General features: G+C 42.6%; 3 protein-coding genes and 2 non-coding genes across 6 annotated transcripts in view; 3 read left to right on the top strand and 2 right to left on the bottom strand.

Annotated features, from left to right (window-relative positions):
* LOC114766369 (methionine synthase reductase-like) overlaps positions 1–8930 on the bottom strand; it is a 25030-nt gene extending 16100 nt beyond the window's left edge. Inside the window, exons 1-8 of the mRNA XM_028957108.1 lie at positions 6776–8930; positions 2750–4928; positions 2430–2583; positions 2019–2172; positions 1819–1936; positions 1044–1413; positions 375–488; positions 29–182 (exon numbers count right to left, since the gene is read on the bottom strand). Of these exons, the coding sequence (XP_028812941.1) occupies positions 29–182; positions 375–488; positions 1044–1413; positions 1819–1936; positions 2019–2172; positions 2430–2583; positions 2750–2829 (1144 nt within the window). The 5' untranslated portion in view covers positions 2830–4928; positions 6776–8930. The remainder of the gene's footprint in view (positions 1–28; positions 183–374; positions 489–1043; positions 1414–1818; positions 1937–2018; positions 2173–2429; positions 2584–2749; positions 4929–6775) is intronic.
* Positions 3298–16766, top strand: LOC114766393 (T-complex protein 1 subunit epsilon-like). 2 transcript variants are annotated; one of them, XM_028957162.1, is made up of 12 exons: positions 3298–3445; positions 12397–12441; positions 12778–12838; positions 12917–13081; positions 13707–13905; positions 14071–14263; positions 14343–14492; positions 14601–14720; positions 14871–15056; positions 16160–16297; positions 16374–16554; positions 16639–16766. In XM_028957162.1, exons 1-12 carry the CDS (start codon positions 3386–3388, stop codon positions 16764–16766), a joined length of 1626 nt encoding a protein of 541 aa, XP_028812995.1. In that variant the 5' UTR covers positions 3298–3385. The 2 variants fall into 2 exon arrangements, with proteins under 2 accessions (XP_028812995.1, XP_028812985.1); XM_028957152.1 differs by lacking the exons at positions 12397–12441; positions 12778–12838; positions 12917–13081; ... (6 more) ...; positions 16374–16554; positions 16639–16766 and adding exons at positions 3692–3752; positions 3831–3995; positions 4293–4491; ... (5 more) ...; positions 5942–6122; positions 6216–7236 and having other exon boundaries at positions 3386–3490.
* On the top strand, positions 4023–4155 carry LOC114785024 (small nucleolar RNA SNORA49). Its single transcript, XR_003749001.1, has one exon. It is a non-coding gene; the product is annotated as a small nucleolar RNA SNORA49 (small nucleolar RNA).
* On the bottom strand, positions 8932–11483 carry LOC114784323 (methionine synthase reductase-like). Its single transcript, XM_028969629.1, has 7 exons — positions 11457–11483; positions 11090–11243; positions 10889–11007; positions 9937–10050; positions 9576–9737; positions 9412–9492; positions 8932–9120 (listed from the first exon to the last, which is right to left on the bottom strand). Exons 1-7 carry the CDS (start codon positions 11481–11483, stop codon positions 8932–8934), a joined length of 846 nt encoding a protein of 281 aa, XP_028825462.1.
* Positions 13108–13240, top strand: LOC114785026 (small nucleolar RNA SNORA49). The gene has a single exon (XR_003749003.1). It is a non-coding gene; the product is annotated as a small nucleolar RNA SNORA49 (small nucleolar RNA).

The following is a 16766-nucleotide window of genomic DNA, read 5'->3' as shown; positions in this document are numbered from 1 at the left end:
ATACAATAAAAATCACCCGCTGCTTTACCCTTTTTCCTCGTGTCTTTGAGCAGCTCCAGAAGAACGCAGTGATCCCGCTGCTGTCCCAGTTTAAGTCTCTGAAGAAGTTCCTCGACCTCACTGCCATTATTTGGGCACAGGACATCAAACACGCCCCCCGGCTGGAGAGGAAGGTCCTTGTCCTGCATGCAAAGGGCATCCGATGTCAGACATCTGTGCAGTTTGATTGTATGCAGAATACACAAGGAATTCGGAATGGATCAAAACGGCATCATTTAAAAAACCAATAGACTTGGTGTCTCAAAACCTAATTAGAACAAAACATTTTGTACATTTTGAACAGAAATGTTCATTTGAACTAAATCGTAACTTACAGAAACGTCTAATTCTATCAATAAGGCCGCTTTGACAGAATCATGTCGAGTGAGCGGAACTGCTCTGGAAATCTGGACCTCATGCTGATTTTCCTTAAGTGGTGGGACAGAATTCTAGAAAGGAATCAACACACAAAAAAAAACATTAGAGCCAAAGCAAAGATTTGAACAAAGTGAGATATTGCAGCAGCGTTAAATAAACGTTAACAGGTGAAATGATATGAACCAAAATACAGTTTTTCCCACAGACGTTCTGATAGATTACATTTATCTTAACAGTCGTTCTTACTGCTAACTAGTGACAGTAGAAGGTTAGAATATTAACTACACAACAAAATGAAGAATTAGTAAGAAAAGAGTTTTCAACCTATACCCTGTAGGTCAGCGGTCTGAGCCCGCCTTCTGAAAAAAAGGACCTTTTGAATGTTTCATGGAGGAATCACTTTCATGCAGTACCGATAATGTTCCGCAGAACATTTTCAAGCCCCACAAAGTGACTGTAAATGTACTAAACACACACTCGGCTAAATAAAGTAAAATATCGAAAAACAAGTCACTTTATCCACGCTTTCTTTTGATGACCATTTTGAAAAGGCAATCTTAAAATCTGATTTTCTGTCCCCAGTCAAATAATTTCCCCGAACTGTGAATAAGAGCATGACGGCATACCTCGCGCACAACCTCATCTCCCAGGCAGACGCTGAGATAGGGAGGAGGCAGGGCAGGCACTTTGAGGGAGGATTCAGACAGAGGTGGCAAAGATTTTGTCAAGGAGGCATCTACAGCGGCGTTTCCAGGCACATCCTTCTCCTTTCCAGATCGTAGAATCGGCTGCTCCGACGCCTCGGCATCTGGCTCGCTCAGATTTAGGTGTCGCAATTTCAGGCCCAGTCCTGATGGCTCCGCAGTCTCTTGTAGAATCACAGCACTGTTATCCTGCTGCGACCCAACCGCTGGGCCAGCAGCTGCCATCTCTGACAGTGCTTTCCTTACTGCGTCCCACAGTCCTTCAATCCACGAATCAACCACTAATTCAAGCCTGAGAGCAGAATGAAGAACATTTGACCAAAATTCATTCTATTGGTTTAAATAAAACAAGAATCCAAAAGAAATAATAATCATCGACAAAGTTTAAAACATAAAAAAAGGACATTCTATAAATGACCATATATACAGTACAGGCCAAAAGTTAGGACACACCTTCTCATTCAATGTGTTTTTCTTCAGTGAGAATCTACCAATGTAAATGGTCATGGAAATAAACAAACGTTTGGCCTGTTCTGTACATAGCTAGGTCATATGACATCAATTTTAATAAAACATGTTAATGTTTCATATACATGTTAGTTCCCATCATGCCATGAGGCATTACTTTATGGCTTTATCACTTCATGCTTTTGGTTGTTATTTAGCAGGCGTAATAGTCGGACATGAAGTGTAATACCCGACAGCATCATCGGCATGTCCTGTAGCGTAGAAACGCTTCCCTCCGAGCTCCTGGAGCCGCTTATCAATGGTCTTCCCACAGTTGCAGAAGTTTGCATAGTTTGTGTCGCCTAAAGCTGCATGGAGGAGGAAAAGAGCGTGAAACACTTCACCAACGCTTGAATCGTTTGGTTTAAATTGGCCGTTACGTGCATTTACCTAAAAGTGCATAGCATAGACGAGCAAACCGTTCTCTGGGAAGCGTCTTCTTCTTAATTCTCCTAACAAACGGAACAGCCGTGTCAGGAGGCTCTCCGTCCCCGGTCGTGGAGACAACAAACACCACGGGAGCCGTTTCCTTCTCCAAGTCGTACTGAAAACAAACACGTTCTATCAACCGGTGGCAACTATTTTATGTATGTATATATATATATATATATGTGTGTATGTATGTATGTATGTATATATATATATATGTATGTATGTATATATATATATATATATGTGTGTGTGTGTGTGTTTGTGTGAGAGAGAGAGAGATAGAGAGAGAGAGAGAGAGAGAGAGAGAGAGAGAGAGAGAGAGAGAGAGAGAGAGAGAGAGAGATAGATAGAGTGGCCACGACTTGGTACCTTTTCTTTTTCACTCAAGCAGCTCAGGTCCGCCTCCAGCCCGCGTTGCGCCGCCTGCTCGCCGATCTCCTCCGCGATGGCCTGCGCCTGTCCGCGCTGCGAGCCGTACAGAACCACGAACCGAGACGCCACCTCACACGGCATCACACGCACGCTGCAAAAGACAACAACAAGAAGCCTGATTCTGTCCACGCAGCACTCACGTGTCAACCAGCCAGTCGACCCACAGCTACTTCACCACCACCGCCCGTGTTCCTCGTCTGCAATATTCCGTAATGTGGAACGTGACGCGTACCAGTAAAAATCCGAAAGACGCTCACAGAGTTGTGTTGTAGACCTGGACGTTCGTCTGGACAGATGTGATCGCAGAGGAAATCTCTTCAGTCGGACACGGCGCCATTACTGTTAGCGAACGTCATTGCGTCACACGTTTAGTAATCTTTAAAGCATGGACCTGCGTTCAAACTTGCCGTTTTGCAGGTTACCATGACATGGAGATCAGCGAAAAGTGCGATCGCAGGACGGATCCTCCAATAGTGACAGAGCTTCGGCCTGAATGATACAACATTGATTAGATGAAAATAACACACATGAAATAATGTTTCACAATAATAAGTATATTTATATAGCAGAATCACAATAATTAGCTGCATATCAAAATGTGTTAAATTATTTCAAAATTATATGTTGCTATTATATATCTATAATTATCTTGTTTATTAATATGTTATTTTTTTGTTTGTTTCGTTATGTCGTATTTATTCGTTTAATTTTGAACACTTTTGAGTTTAATAAGAACGAAGCTGGAACGTCTCAGACCAGCTTCTGACAAAACAACGCGAGATGCGAGATTAGAAGAAACCAATCCGCATCGAGAATTCTAGACTTCTTCATTCATTGCAACACGCGGTGCCGAAACTTCTTATTTAATTTGAGGACCGACGTGAAGATCGAGGATGTCCACGCTGGGTACTATCGCCTTTGACGAATATGGGCGGCCTTTTATCATTATTAAGGACCAGGATAAGAAATCTCGGCTGACGGGCCTGGAGGCGCTGAAGGTGCGTGTGATACAATGGTTAGCACGGGATGCTAACCGAGCGGCCATCGTTTCTGAACCAACGTGTATCTGTCCGCGAAGAAAAGGCCGCATTTTAGCGTATAGACAAATGCGCCGTCAGACACAACATTATTATGTAGCCGCGTTGTGATTTCACTTAAAATCGCGTGTTAATGATTTTTCTTCTCTTGTCTGGTTTTAGTCTCACATCATGGCAGCAAAGGCCGTTGCCACAACACTGAGGACATCTTTGGGCCCCAATGGTAAGTGATTTTCTTTTAATTTACGAATGGCCTGTTTTCTAACGGTGTAACGAAATAGTTCTTATGTTGCCTTGTCAGGTCTTGACAAGATAATGGTGGATAAGGACGGAGAAGTAACGGTTACTAATGATGGTGCAACTATCTTGAGTATGATGGATGTGGACCATCAGATCGCCAAGCTCATGGTTGAGCTCTCCAAGTCTCAGGACGATGAGATTGGTGATGGAACTACTGGCGTTGTTGGTAAGAGGTGTATTTTTAAAATAATTTTTTCCCCTCCCTTACTCCAGGTTCTCACGTTCCAGTTGAGTGTCCTGGCATTGACAGGGGATACAGTAATGTGATTCTTTTGCACTTCTTTGTTGTCATTTTTGGCAATCGGGCACGTAAGAGAAGCTACACTTAATGTATGTTTGTGTGAATCGTTTCTGCTGACTGTTAAATGAATTTTAGTGTCATATATACATACACTTACAGATCCTCTAGGGTTTTTATACATATTACGTTACATGAGGCTTAAAGTTCTTTCTCTCCTCTCAGTCCTTGCCGGGGCTCTCCTAGAACAAGCAGAGCAACTGCTGGATCGTGGCATTCATCCCATCAGGGTTGCCGATGGATATGACCAAGCTGCACGGATCGCCATCGAGCAGCTTGATAAGATCAGCGACAGCTTTCTGGTCGACCCAAATAACATCGAGCCTCTAGTTCAGACAGCCATGACAACATTAGGGTCAAAAGTGTGAGTTTGGTGTTGAAGCCTTAAAATATCTTTGAATGTAAAATAAGATCGGAATCTTCGTTAATTTGCAGTGATTAGATATCAGATCATCATTTTAATCATGTATTATTAAAGATTTTCCTGCTGCGATTTGCTTACGTCTGTCTGCATCTGGTCTCACAGGATCAACCGCTGCCACCGGCAGATGGCAGAAATAGCTGTGAACGCTATTCTGACCGTGGCTGACATGGAGCGGAAGGATGTCGACTTTGAGCTCATTAAAATGGAGGGAAAGGTTGGTGGGAAGCTGGAGGACACTCAGCTCATCAAGGGTGTGATTGTGGACAAAGAGTTTAGTCACCCCCAGATGCCCAAGGTTCGTCTTCTCTCTTCCAGGTCCAGATAAGGCGGATGCTCTGTTGTACTTTGCTGTACTTACAATCCTTTATTTGCAGGTCCTGAAAGACACAAAGATGGCCATCCTTACCTGCCCCTTTGAACCACCCAAGCCAAAAACCAAGCATAAGCTTGATGTCACATCTGTGGAGGACTACAAAGCCCTTCAGAAGTATGAGAAGGAGAAGTTCCAGGAAATGATCCAGCAGGTTTGTATGGGTTGTCTGCTCTGAAATATTTAATGCTTTGAAATGTAAACGTTTTTTTTTTAAATATTCTAAATGTAATATTTATTTGTTTGTTTGTCTCACAGGTCAAAGAGACTGGGGCCAATCTGGTCATTTGCCAGTGGGGTTTTGATGACGAGGCAAACCATTTGCTTCTCCAGAGCGAGCTTCCTGCAGTTCGCTGGGTTGGAGGGCCTGAAATAGAGGTTAGTCATGCTGCTCTTCCACTGTGAGAATGCTACAGATTGTTTCAGAATGTACCATTATACTTAGTTGAAAGATAATTGTCAAAAGACTTAATGCCATACACAGTATTGTTTGTATGAATCTTTTTTATTTATTTATTTAATTCTGCCAAATAGCTTATTGCCATTGCAACTGGTGGCCGCATCGTCCCCCGATTCTGCGAGCTGACTACTGAGAAGCTGGGCACTGCTGGCCTTGTGAAGGAGATCTGCTTCGGCACCACGAAGGACCGAATGCTTGTTATTGAGGAGTGCAAGAACAGCAGAGCTGTGACTATTTTTATCCGTGGTGGTAACAAGATGGTAAGTGGTGGTGTTTTTTTAATTCTACGTATTTCTTAACTTTGGTTTCAAGTGGCGTTTATTTTTGGTAATTTTTTTCTTTCTAGATTATTGAGGAAGCAAAGCGATCCCTTCACGATGCTTTGTGTGTTATCCGCAACCTGGTCCGCGATAACCGCATCGTGTACGGCGGCGGCGCGTCAGAGATCTCATGTGCTCTTGCAGTGAACAAGGCAGCTGATAAGGTATTGCAAAGAACTGCACACACAAAATACATTTCCGAATTTTACAATGGCGCTAAGAGCATCTTTCTGCTGGCAGTGCCCCTCCTTGGAGCAGTACGCAATGAGGGCCTTCGCTGACGCCCTGGAAGTCATTCCCATGGCTCTGGCAGAAAACAGCGGCATGAACCCCATTCAGACTATGACCGAAGTCAGGGCTAGACAACTGAAAGAAAGCAACCCTGCTCTTGGCATCGACTGCCTGCACCTTTCCACCAACGGTAAGACTTGAATTATATTTATCACGCTAAGAATTATACAAGAAATATGCCAACGTGTTGCATGATGACTGAATCTCTATTTTCTCTGGTCAGACATGAAGCAGCAGCATGTCATTGAAACACTGATCGGGAAGAAGCAGCAGATCTCTCTGGCAACCCAGGTTGTGAAGATGATCCTGAAAATTGATGACATCAGAAGCCCGGGCGAATCTGAAGACTAATGAGCAGTGTTAAAATGGGCAAGAGCTTCATGAAAACGTCCAGAAGTTCGGGATGCTATTTATCATTTGAGACAGAAGAGGGGTGAAAAGAGCAAAGGAACCTGCAGCATCAACCAGCCTGTTCTACTCCACGTGTCTCAATATCAGGGGTCCTCTGGGGACTCCATACTGACCAAAGTATTAATAAATTCAGTTGCCTAATGTTTTTTTCTGGAGTGCTACCCCAGACACCAAAGAACCAGGAGACAAATGACAAGTCTCACGCATTTCTGATGTCATTAATAAATGTATGTGATTCAACTATTATGACATCTGCTCAGTCAGATCCATTTCATGGAGGAATCACTTTCATGCAGTACTGATAACAGCCTACAAATGTAATTGAACACTGGGGGTCCCCTAAGGGAGGAAAGCGTTCGATGCGAGCCTTACCTCGCTGCTGAGTAGGACCTCGACTGGAGTTTCGGCAAATGTTCTGTAAGGGAAAGCAAAAGGTCTGTGAAGTGCTCGGTTTAGTATTTATGAGAAAAGTGCCAGAAACACAGCTTGATTGTATTCAGCTCTCCTTCACCGTGTGTCTCCAGATGGGTCTCTGGGTGACCCCCTCCCTCCTTCCTTTTGAATGAATTGTATTTGTGAATTCTAATTATGGCAAAATTAAATAGCCTGAGGACAAAAACATCCTGCACAGAATGTCAAGAAAAAGGTTCGGGGAAAAGATATATATATTTTTTAAAAACCATCTCTCCTTATTTATGAAACTGAAAGTCTCCTGTGTTGAAAGGCTTTTGCAAGTGAGAGAAGGAGACTGTATAACTAATTTTCAGGGTGCAATAACATCATCTGGTGTATATAGCCTGGATTTACAGAAATAAACCGATAGAAACAAGAAAGGGCTGCTTGGTAGTTTCTGTTTGTTAGTGTGACATTATTTCCGGCACTCAGAATCTTTCATGTTGTTTCTATAAGCAATAAAAAAAAAGGTGGAGCCCATATGGATGACTGACAGCTATCAGTCACAAACACAAAGTGCCGCTGCCTCCGTGGTTTACCTCCATTTTTAAAGGAGCAAATCAATGCCGGCAGTTTTTTGGGTTTACCATCTTTCAACACTCGTTCCTCTGGTTCCTCCTTTCTGGTATGCATAGGTAAATGAACATGTTAATTAAGAGTAATAAGACCCTCAGATGAGTTGCAAATCTAATCATCCAACCACACGCACCAAGCTCTTTCTATTGGCTGTGCTGATTAATTAATTCCAACTCCTTTGTTTCAAGCTCCCCTTATGTTGAAGTTGAGATACTCAACAGATCTGCGTGTGCTGCGAAGCAGGGGAACAAAAAAGTGCGAACAGCTGTCGTAAATCCAACTTTCTCCTCAATGCACCGCAGATCTATTAAAATGGCAGATGGCTATTCACTAGGAAACCCTGCTACGCCAGTCCTGCACACCAAACTTCAGTGATAAATTAAGCGTATGTACCGTTCGTGTCACAAATGACTCGCCAAATGCATGAGAAACTCAAACACACCCCAAAATGCATACATCTAGACATGAATATGATCGGTCATAATAGGTGAAGTGAATAACATTTATTAATTTGATACAGTGGCACATGGCAGTGGGTGGGACCTGTTGGGCAGCAAGTGAAAATATTGTCCTTGATGTTGATGGCAAGTGAGAAAAGCAAGTGTAAGGATTTGAGCGACTGTGACGAGCAGCAGATTGTGAAGGCTTTTCAGCTGACTCACAGCGTCTCCAATGCCGCAGCTCTTGTGGGATGTTCCCGGTTTGCACCAGGATCTACCAAGATCTAGTCATAGGGACATAGGTGGCCACAGGTGATATCCGTGGGATGTGTTGGACAAATGTCCGATCCACCACCTCATAACTTATGACAAATAAAGAAACTGCACAGCAGTGTTCAGGAGTCTAGTGGAGCCCATGAGCTCAAAGTGGGCCTACTGAACATTATATTGTTATAATATTATAATAGTCATAATGCTATGGCTGATCTGTGTACTCATTTGCATGCAATTTATTCCCCATCTACGTAATGATGCATATATAACGAGCCTGCTGGGACACAGGTAAACCCAGTGAGGGTCATTACCTTCCTGCCCAACTTGCCGCACCCCACAGCTGAGGAGGCTTTCAGCTCAGCACAAAATTAAAATAACTTTGACAGCGGATACGCTTACGTATAGAGGGATATTGCACCGCAACAAATATGGCAATAAATGCAAAGTCTTGTCAATTAAAAAGAACAAATGGACTGTTTTTATTTGAGTGCTGAGGTAACTTAAGTCTTGACAACTTTAGTCATTAAAATTAATTATTTGTCCTGCAATTTCTGCTTATCAAGACATTGACAGACTAGGTGTTACTGCCCCCAGGTGGAGAAAAAAAAAACTAAACATCGATGGTAACTTGAAAGCACGTTGTAAGTCGCTCTGGATAAGGGCGTCTGCCAAATGCCGTAAATGTAAAATGTAATGTAAACAGAAAGCCTTACGGAACGTACTCCATATAGATGGATTTAAGGTTATTTGGGCACTTTGTGATTACACCATTGATTGGACAAAGACTCACTGACCAATGAGAAGGCTTAGAGGCGGCGTGCATGATGGGAAAGCCCGCAGGAGGTCCAGCAGGCAGATATTCGGGTCCCTGATGAAGCGATTGTAGTCCGCTGATCCCTGCGTGCTGCAGAGTTCCTGCAAGCGTCTCTTCTCAACACCACTGGTGGTGCATTCGACCAGGGATCTCAGCAAAGCCTGAGGAGACGATCGCAAACACCATTTCGTTTAAGGTTCATTATGAAAGGTTTTATCAGTTTTAGCAGTGTAACAATTCATAACTCCTAGTTGTACTTCAGAGAGAACGTTCCAAGCTTGTTCCTCATTTGTAATGTCCATAGGGATTTTTTAAACTCTTCTGATGACAATATAGTATTTCTGATTGTCAAGATTATAGGCTCGTGGTTTTAGAATTGTATAGGGGGCGGTTTCAACCAACACAGTAACCAGCCTCAACTACAACTGCAAAAAAAATAAAAAAATGAACACCTTTTTTGGAACACTTCTTAACTCCAAGCACCAGGTTATGACATACTGCAGGGTGCTCTCCTCAGGAATGTGCGCTGGAAGCTGCAGCACAGTAGTAGAGTGTTGGTGTGCCAGCCACAACTTTGTTAGCTGTGTGTAATAAAGCTGCCAGTGAGTTGTGTTGCTGCTTTACCCTTTTTCCTCGTGTCTTTGAGCAGCTCCAGAAGAACGCAGTGATCCCGCCGCTGTCCCAGTTTAAGTCTCTGAAGAAGTTCCTCGACCTCACTGCCATTATTTGGGCACAGGACATCAAACACGCCCCCCGGCTGGAGAGGAAGGTCCTTGTCCTGCATGCAAAGGGCATCCGATGTCAGACATCTGTGCAGTTTGATTGTATGCAGAATACAGAAGGAATTCGGAATGGATCAAAACGGCATCATTTAAAAAACCAATAGACTTGGTGTCTCAAAACCTAATTAGAACAAAACCTAGTACATTTTGTACATTTTGAACAGAAATGTTCATTTGAACTAAATCGTAACTTACAGAAACGTCTAATTCTATCAATAAGGCCGCTTTGACAGAATCATGTCGAGTGAGCGGAACTGCTCTGGAAATCTGGACCTCATGCTGATTTTCCTTAAGTGGTGGGACAGAATTCTAGAAAGGAATCAACACACAAAAAAAAAACATTAGAGCCAAAGCAAAGATTTGAACAAAGTGAGATATTGCAGCAGCGTTAAATAAACGTTAACAGGTGAAATGATATGAACCAAAATACAGTGTTTCCCACAGACGTTCTGATAGATTACATTTATCTTAACAGTCGTTCTTACTGCTAACTAGTGACAGTAGAAGGTTAGAATATTAACTACACAACAAAATGAAGAATTAGTTAGAAAAGAGTTTTCAACCTATACCCTGTAGGTCAGCGGTCTGAGCCCGCCTTCTGAATTCTTGTAAAAAAAAGGTACGCTGACCTTTTGAATGTTTCATTACAAAAAGAAGTATTCAGACTCACTGCATCCTTTCGTTAATTTTTTTAAAGTTACCTGTTTAAACTTTCCACAGAACATTTTCAAGCCCCACAAAGTGACTGTAAACGTACTAAACACACACCCGGCTAAATAAAGTAAAATATGGAAAAACAGTCATTTATCCACGCTTTCTTTTGATGATCATTTTGAAAAGGCAATCTTAAATCTGTTTTTTCCCCGAACTGTTCATTCATAGTTTTGATGCCTTCAGTGAGAATCTACCAATGTAAATGGTCATGGAAATAAAGAAAACACATTGAATGAGAAAGTGTGTACAAACCTTTGGCCTGTTCTGTACATAGCTAGGTCATATGACATCCATTTTAATAAAACATGTTAATGTTTCATATACATGTTAGTTCCCATCATGCCATGAGGCATTACTTTATGGCTTTATCACTTCATGCTTTTGGTTGTTATTTAGCAGGCGTAATAGTCGGACATGAACTGTAATACCCGACAGCATCATCGGCATGTCCTGTAGCGTAGAAACGCTTCCCTCCGAGCTCCTGGAGGGAAGCTCGCTTATCAATGGTCTTCCCACAGTTGCAGAAGTTTGCATAGTTTGTGTCGCCTAAAGCTGCATGGAGGAGGAAAAGAGCGTGAAACACTTCACCAACGCTTGAAACGTTCGGTTTAAATTGGCCGTTACGTGCATTTACCTAAAAGTGCATAGCATAGACGAGCAAACCGTTCTCTGGGAAGCGTCTTCTTCTTAATTCTCCTAACAAACGGAACAGCCGTGTCAGGAGGCTCTCCGTCCCCGGTCGTGGAGACAACGAACACCACGGGAGCCGTTTCCTTCTCCAAGTCGTACTGAAAACAAACACGTTCTATCAACCGGTGGCAACCATTACATATGTATATGTATGTGTGTGTGTGTGTGTGTGTGTGTGTGTGCGCGTGTGCGTGTGCGTGTGCGTAATGTGGAACGTGACACGTACCTGTAAAAATCCGAAAGACGCTCAGAGAGTTGTGTTGTTCGTCTGGACAGATGTGATCGCAGAGAAGATTTCTTCAGTCGGACACGGCGCCATTACTGTTGGCGAACGTCATTGCGTCACACGTTTAGTAATCTTTAAAGCATGGACCTGCGTTCAAACTTGCCGTTTTGCAGGTTACCATGACATGGAGATCAGCGAAAAGTGCGATCGCAGGACGGATCCTCCAATAGTGAAAGCGCTTCGGCCTGAATGATACAACATTGATTAGATTGCTTTTAGAGAAAATAGCAGGTCAGAACATTACTTTTAAATTTGTTTAAGTAAATGGTATGCATGTTTTTTAATTTGTGGTAATTAAGTACATTTCATTATTTTAATTGTCTGCATTGTTTAACGGAATAACTCAAATAACTATCTAATTACAATGTTGACATTTTAGTTAGTAAGAACGTATGGAAGTCGAACGACGTCACTTGGGAAAAACGCCACTTTGAAATAAAAGACTGATTCTGAAAAAGGACGTTCATCTAAATGAATCTGTGTTGCTGGGTAAAATAAGGACCATGAAATAATGTTTCACAATAATAGTATATTTATATAGCAGAATCACAATAATTAGCTGCATATCAAAATGTGTTAAATTATTTCAAAATTATATGTTGCTATTTTATATCTATAATTCTCTTGTTTATTCATAGGTTATTTTTTTTGTTTGTTTCGTTATGTCGTATTTATTCGTTTAATTTTGAACACTTTTGAGTTTAATAAGAACGAGGCTGGAAAGTCTCAGACGGCTTCTGACAAAACAACGCGAGATGCGAGATTAGAAGAAACCAATCCGCATCGAGAATTCGGAACTTCTTCATTCAGTTCCAACACGCGGTGTCCGAACGCCGAAAATTCTTATTTAATTTGAGGAGCGACGTGTCTTATTTCATTTGAGGACCGACGTGTGAAGATCGAGGATGTCCACGCTGGGTACTCTCGCCTTTGACGAATATGGGCGGCCTTTTATCATTATTAAGGACCAGGATAAGAAATCTCGGCTGACGGGCCTGGAGGCGCTGAAGGTGCGTGTGATACAATGGTTAGCACGGGATGCTAACCGAGCGGCCATCGTTTCTGAACCAACGTGTATCTGTCCGCGAAGCACTTGCTTACGGACAAAACGTGACCATTGCGGAATGCAGAAAAGACGCGTTGTGCAGGCCGCGTTTTAGCGTATAGACCGTGACGCCGACTTTGCACGCTAACTGCAGCCGATCGTCCGTGTGCTTCGGGCTAGAACGGTGGCGGTTGCGCGTCACGGTCAAATGCGCCGTCAGACACAACATTATTATGTAGCCGCGTTGTGATTTCACTTAAAATCGCGTGTTAATGATTTTTCTTCTCTTGTCTGGTTTTAGTCTCACATCATGGCAGCAAAGGCCGTTGCCACAACACTGAGGACATCTTTGGGCCCCAATGGTAAGTGATTTTCTTTTAATTTACGAATGGCCTGTTTTCTAACGGTATAACGAAATAGTTCTTATGTTGCCTTGTCAGGTCTTGACAAGATAATGGTGGATAAGGACGGAGAAGTAACTGTTACTAATGATGGTGCAACTATCTTGAGTATGATGGATGTGGACCATCAGATCGCCAAGCTCATGGTTGAGCTCTCCAAGTCTCAGGACGATGAGATTGGTGATGGAACTACTGGCGTTGTTGGTAAGAGGTGTATTTTTAAAATTATTTTTCCCCTCCCTTACTCCAGGTTCTCACGTTCCAGTTGAGTGTCCTGGCATTGACAGGGGATACAGTAATGTGATTCTTTTGCACTTCTTTGTTGTCATTTTTGGCAATCGGGCACGTAAGAGAAGCTACACTTAATGTATGTTTGTGTGAATCGTTTCTGCTGACTTAAATGAATTTTAGTGTCATATATACATACCTACCACTTACAGATCCTCTAGGGTTTTTATACATATTACGTTACATGAGGCTTAAAAAGCATACATGCACTTGATATTTTGCTCACTGTGCTTCTTAGTTGCGTTTTTAGTAGTCGCCAGTACACATTCCTGCATCGTCACAACCAGAAAGGAGGAGATGGGTTTATTGACGCGCTGATTTAGCATTGTTGCTGTCGTGACCCCATAAGACTGCTTGAGTGCAATGAATGGTGTAAAGTTGCAGATTGTAGTCTCTGCTTCATCCAGTCTGACTGACTTGTATCTTTTGGTCAAAAAGTGCACTTGGAATACTTGGTCTGGTCTGAGCGAATCTAGTTGTTTAGGTGAATAATACATGGCACCATGGGGTACATGACTATAAGTTCTTTCTCTCCTCTCAGTCCTTGCCGGGGCTCTCCTAGAACAAGCAGAGCAACTGCTGGATCGTGGCATTCATCCCATCAGGGTTGCCGATGGATATGACCAAGCTGCACGGATCGCCATCGAGCAGCTTGATAAGATCAGCGACAGCTTTCTGGTCGACCCAAATAACATCGAGCCTCTTGTTCAGACAGCCATGACAACATTAGGGTCAAAAGTGTGAGTTTGGTGTTGAAGCCTTAAAATATCTTTGAATGTAAAATAAGATCGGAATCTTCATTAATTTGCAGTGATTAGATATCAGATCATCATTTTAATAATGTATTATACTTGAAGATTTTCCTGCTGCGGTTTGCTTACGTCTGTCTGCATCTGGTCTCACAGGATCAACCGCTGCCACCGGCAGATGGCAGAAATAGCTGTGAACGCTATTCTGACCGTGGCTGACATGGAGCGGAAGGATGTTGACTTTGAGCTCATTAAAATGGAGGGAAAGGTTGGTGGGAAGCTGGAGGACACTCAGCTCATCAAGGGTGTGATTGTGGACAAAGAGTTTAGTCACCCCCAGATGCCCAAGGTTCGTCTTCTCTCTTCCTGGTCCAGATAAGGCGGATGCTCTGTTGTACTTTGCTGTACTTACAATCCTTTATTTGCAGGTCCTGAAAGACACAAAGATGGCCATCCTTACCTGCCCCTTTGAACCACCCAAGCCAAAAACCAAGCATAAGCTTGATGTCACATCTGTGGAGGACTACAAAGCCCTTCAGAAGTATGAGAAGGAGAAGTTTCAGGAAATGATCCAGCAGGTTTGTATGGGTTGTCAGTTCTGAAATATTTAATGCTTTGAAATGTAAACTTTTTTTTTTTTTATATTCTAAATGTAATATTTGTTTGTTTGTTTGTTTGTCTCACAGGTCAAAGAGACTGGGGCCAATCTGGTCATTTGCCAGTGGGGTTTTGATGACGAGGCAAACCATTTGCTTCTCCAGAGCGAGCTTCCTGCAGTTCGCTGGGTTGGAGGGCCTGAAATAGAGGTTAGTCATGCTGCTCTTCCACTGTGAGAATGCTACAGATTGTTTCAGAATGTACCATTATACTTAGTTGAAAGATAATTGTCAAAAGACTTAATGCCATATACAGTATTGTTTGTATGAATCTTTATTTTTTTTAATTCTGCCAAATAGCTTATTGCCATTGCAACTGGTGGCCGCATCGTCCCCCGATTCTGCGAGCTGACTACTGAGAAGCTGGGCACTGCTGGCCTTGTGAAGGAGATCTGCTTCGGCACCACGAAGGACCGAATGCTTGTTATTGAGGAGTGCAAGAACAGCAGAGCTGTGACTATTTTTATCCGTGGTGGTAACAAGATGGTAAGTGGTGGTGTTTTTTTAATTCTACGTATTTCTTATCTTTGGTTTCAAGTAGTGCTGCACGATTAATCTAATCGTAATGTCAGTCCGTTCGATTACATGAACGCAAAAAGCTGCGATTTAAATGATTAGTACATGGATTGGATCGGCGACATATCCGATCCATTCTCTCAAAGTTTGCGAGCTGACTGAAGTTTCACTTCAGTCGGATGTGACGTGTTTGGTCACATGACTTTCGATTCGGAGACATATGGGTAGACGGCGCATGACGCGCTGCATCGTACGTCAACGTCGCCGCCATATTGCGATAGGCTCTGCTGTGGCGTGAAGCATATACATGTCTATGGAAAGAAGTGCATAAAAATGCCTTACTCTTGTGCTGCTTGGGGCTGTACAAACCGCTGTACGCTTCAAACCAGATCCCGGGGGATTATATTTCATAGGTAAGGCAATTGTTTTGAATATATTTGCCCATTATAAAATCCCGTTTTATAAGTCTTAACCTTAGCTAAGCTAGGCTAAGCTATGCATTCCTGTGTTCAAGTCAGCCTCCAAACAACGTTTTGGCTAAACGTAGGCATTAACTATTTAGACTGTTCTTAGCTGTTTAGGAAGCCTTCAAAGTTTGAGAAAAGTTAACTAAAGAAATTCACCTCTGTTTACAAATCTTAACCTTAGCTAAGCTAGCAAAGCTATGCATCCCTGTGTTCAAGTCAGACTCCAAACAACGTTTTGGTTAAACGTAAGAACTATAATATGGGATTTTATAATGGCCAAATACAATCTAAACAGTTGTTTAGCCTTACCAGAGTTTGTCGTTCGACAGTAATGTAAAGAGTTTTTTTGTGATTTATTTAATTTTGTAGAATATTGTATTTTGAAAGCACTGGGCATTTCAGGTTGTTATAAGTAGTTTGTATGTTTCACTTAGAAATGAAACATTTCACTATTAGTATGCGACTTTTCATTGATATACAAGCAAGTGTCCTTTATCATATCGCAATATTGATCTCAATAATCGCAATATGTCTTTTTTCTTTTCCAAATCGTGCAGCCCTAGTTTCAAGTGGCGTTTATTTTTGATCTTTTTTTTTTCTTTCTAGATTATTGAGGAAGCAAAGCGATCCCTTCACGATGCTTTGTGTGTTATCCGCAACCTGGTCCGCGATAACCGCATCGTGTACGGCGGCGGCGCGTCAGAGATCTCATGTGCTCTTGCAGTGAACAAGGCAGCTGATAAGGTATTGCAAAGAACTGCACACACAAAATACATTTCCGAATTTTACAATGGCGCTAAGAGCATCTTTCTGCTGGCAGTGCCCATCCTTGGAGCAGTACGCAATGAGGGCCTTCGCTGACGCCCTGGAAGTCATTCCCATGGCTCTGGCAGAAAACAGCGGCATGAACCCCATTCAGACTATGACCGAAGTCAGGGCTAGACAACTGAAAGAAAGCAACCCTGCTCTTGGCATCGACTGCCTGCACCTTTCCACCAACGGTAAGACTTGAATTATATTTATCACGCTAAGAATTATACAAGAAATATGCCAACGTGACTGAACCTCTTTTTTTCTCTGGTCAGACATGAAGCAGCAGCATGTCATTGAAACACTGATCGGGAAGAAGCAGCAGATCTCTCTGGCAACCCAGGTTGTGAAGATGATCCTGAAAATTGATGACATCAGAAGCCCGGGCGAATCTGAAGACTAA

Source organism: Denticeps clupeoides, chromosome 2 (assembly GCF_900700375.1).
Source record: "Denticeps clupeoides chromosome 2, fDenClu1.1, whole genome shotgun sequence".
NCBI lineage: Eukaryota > Metazoa > Chordata > Actinopteri > Clupeiformes > Denticipitidae > Denticeps > Denticeps clupeoides.
Note: the sequence above shows the minus strand (reverse complement) of the source record. Positions and strands in the feature narration are given on the sequence as shown.

Excerpts from the sequence above, each read along its gene's own strand:
- LOC114766393 (XM_028957162.1), top strand. The coding sequence starts at position 3,386 with ATGTCCACGCTGGGTACTATCGCCTTTGACGAATATGGGCGGCCTTTT. Across the intron at positions 12,442-12,777 it reads CGGGCCTGGAGGCGCTGAAG|TCTCACATCATGGCAGCAAA; the intron begins GTGCGTGTGATA and ends GTCTGGTTTTAG. Across the intron at positions 14,493-14,600 it reads TTCAGGAAATGATCCAGCAG|GTCAAAGAGACTGGGGCCAA; the intron begins GTTTGTATGGGT and ends TTTGTCTCACAG.
- LOC114784323 (XM_028969629.1), bottom strand. The coding sequence starts at position 11,483 with ATGACGTTCGCCAACAGTAATGGCGCC. Across the intron at positions 9,738-9,936 it reads TGATAGAATTAGACGTTTCT|GACAAGGACCTTCCTCTCCA; the intron begins GTAAGTTACGAT and ends CTTTGCATGCAG. Across the intron at positions 9,121-9,411 it reads TAAGAAGTGTTCCAAAAAAG|GCTTTGCTGAGATCCCTGGT; the intron begins GTGTTCATTTTT and ends TCGTCTCCTCAG.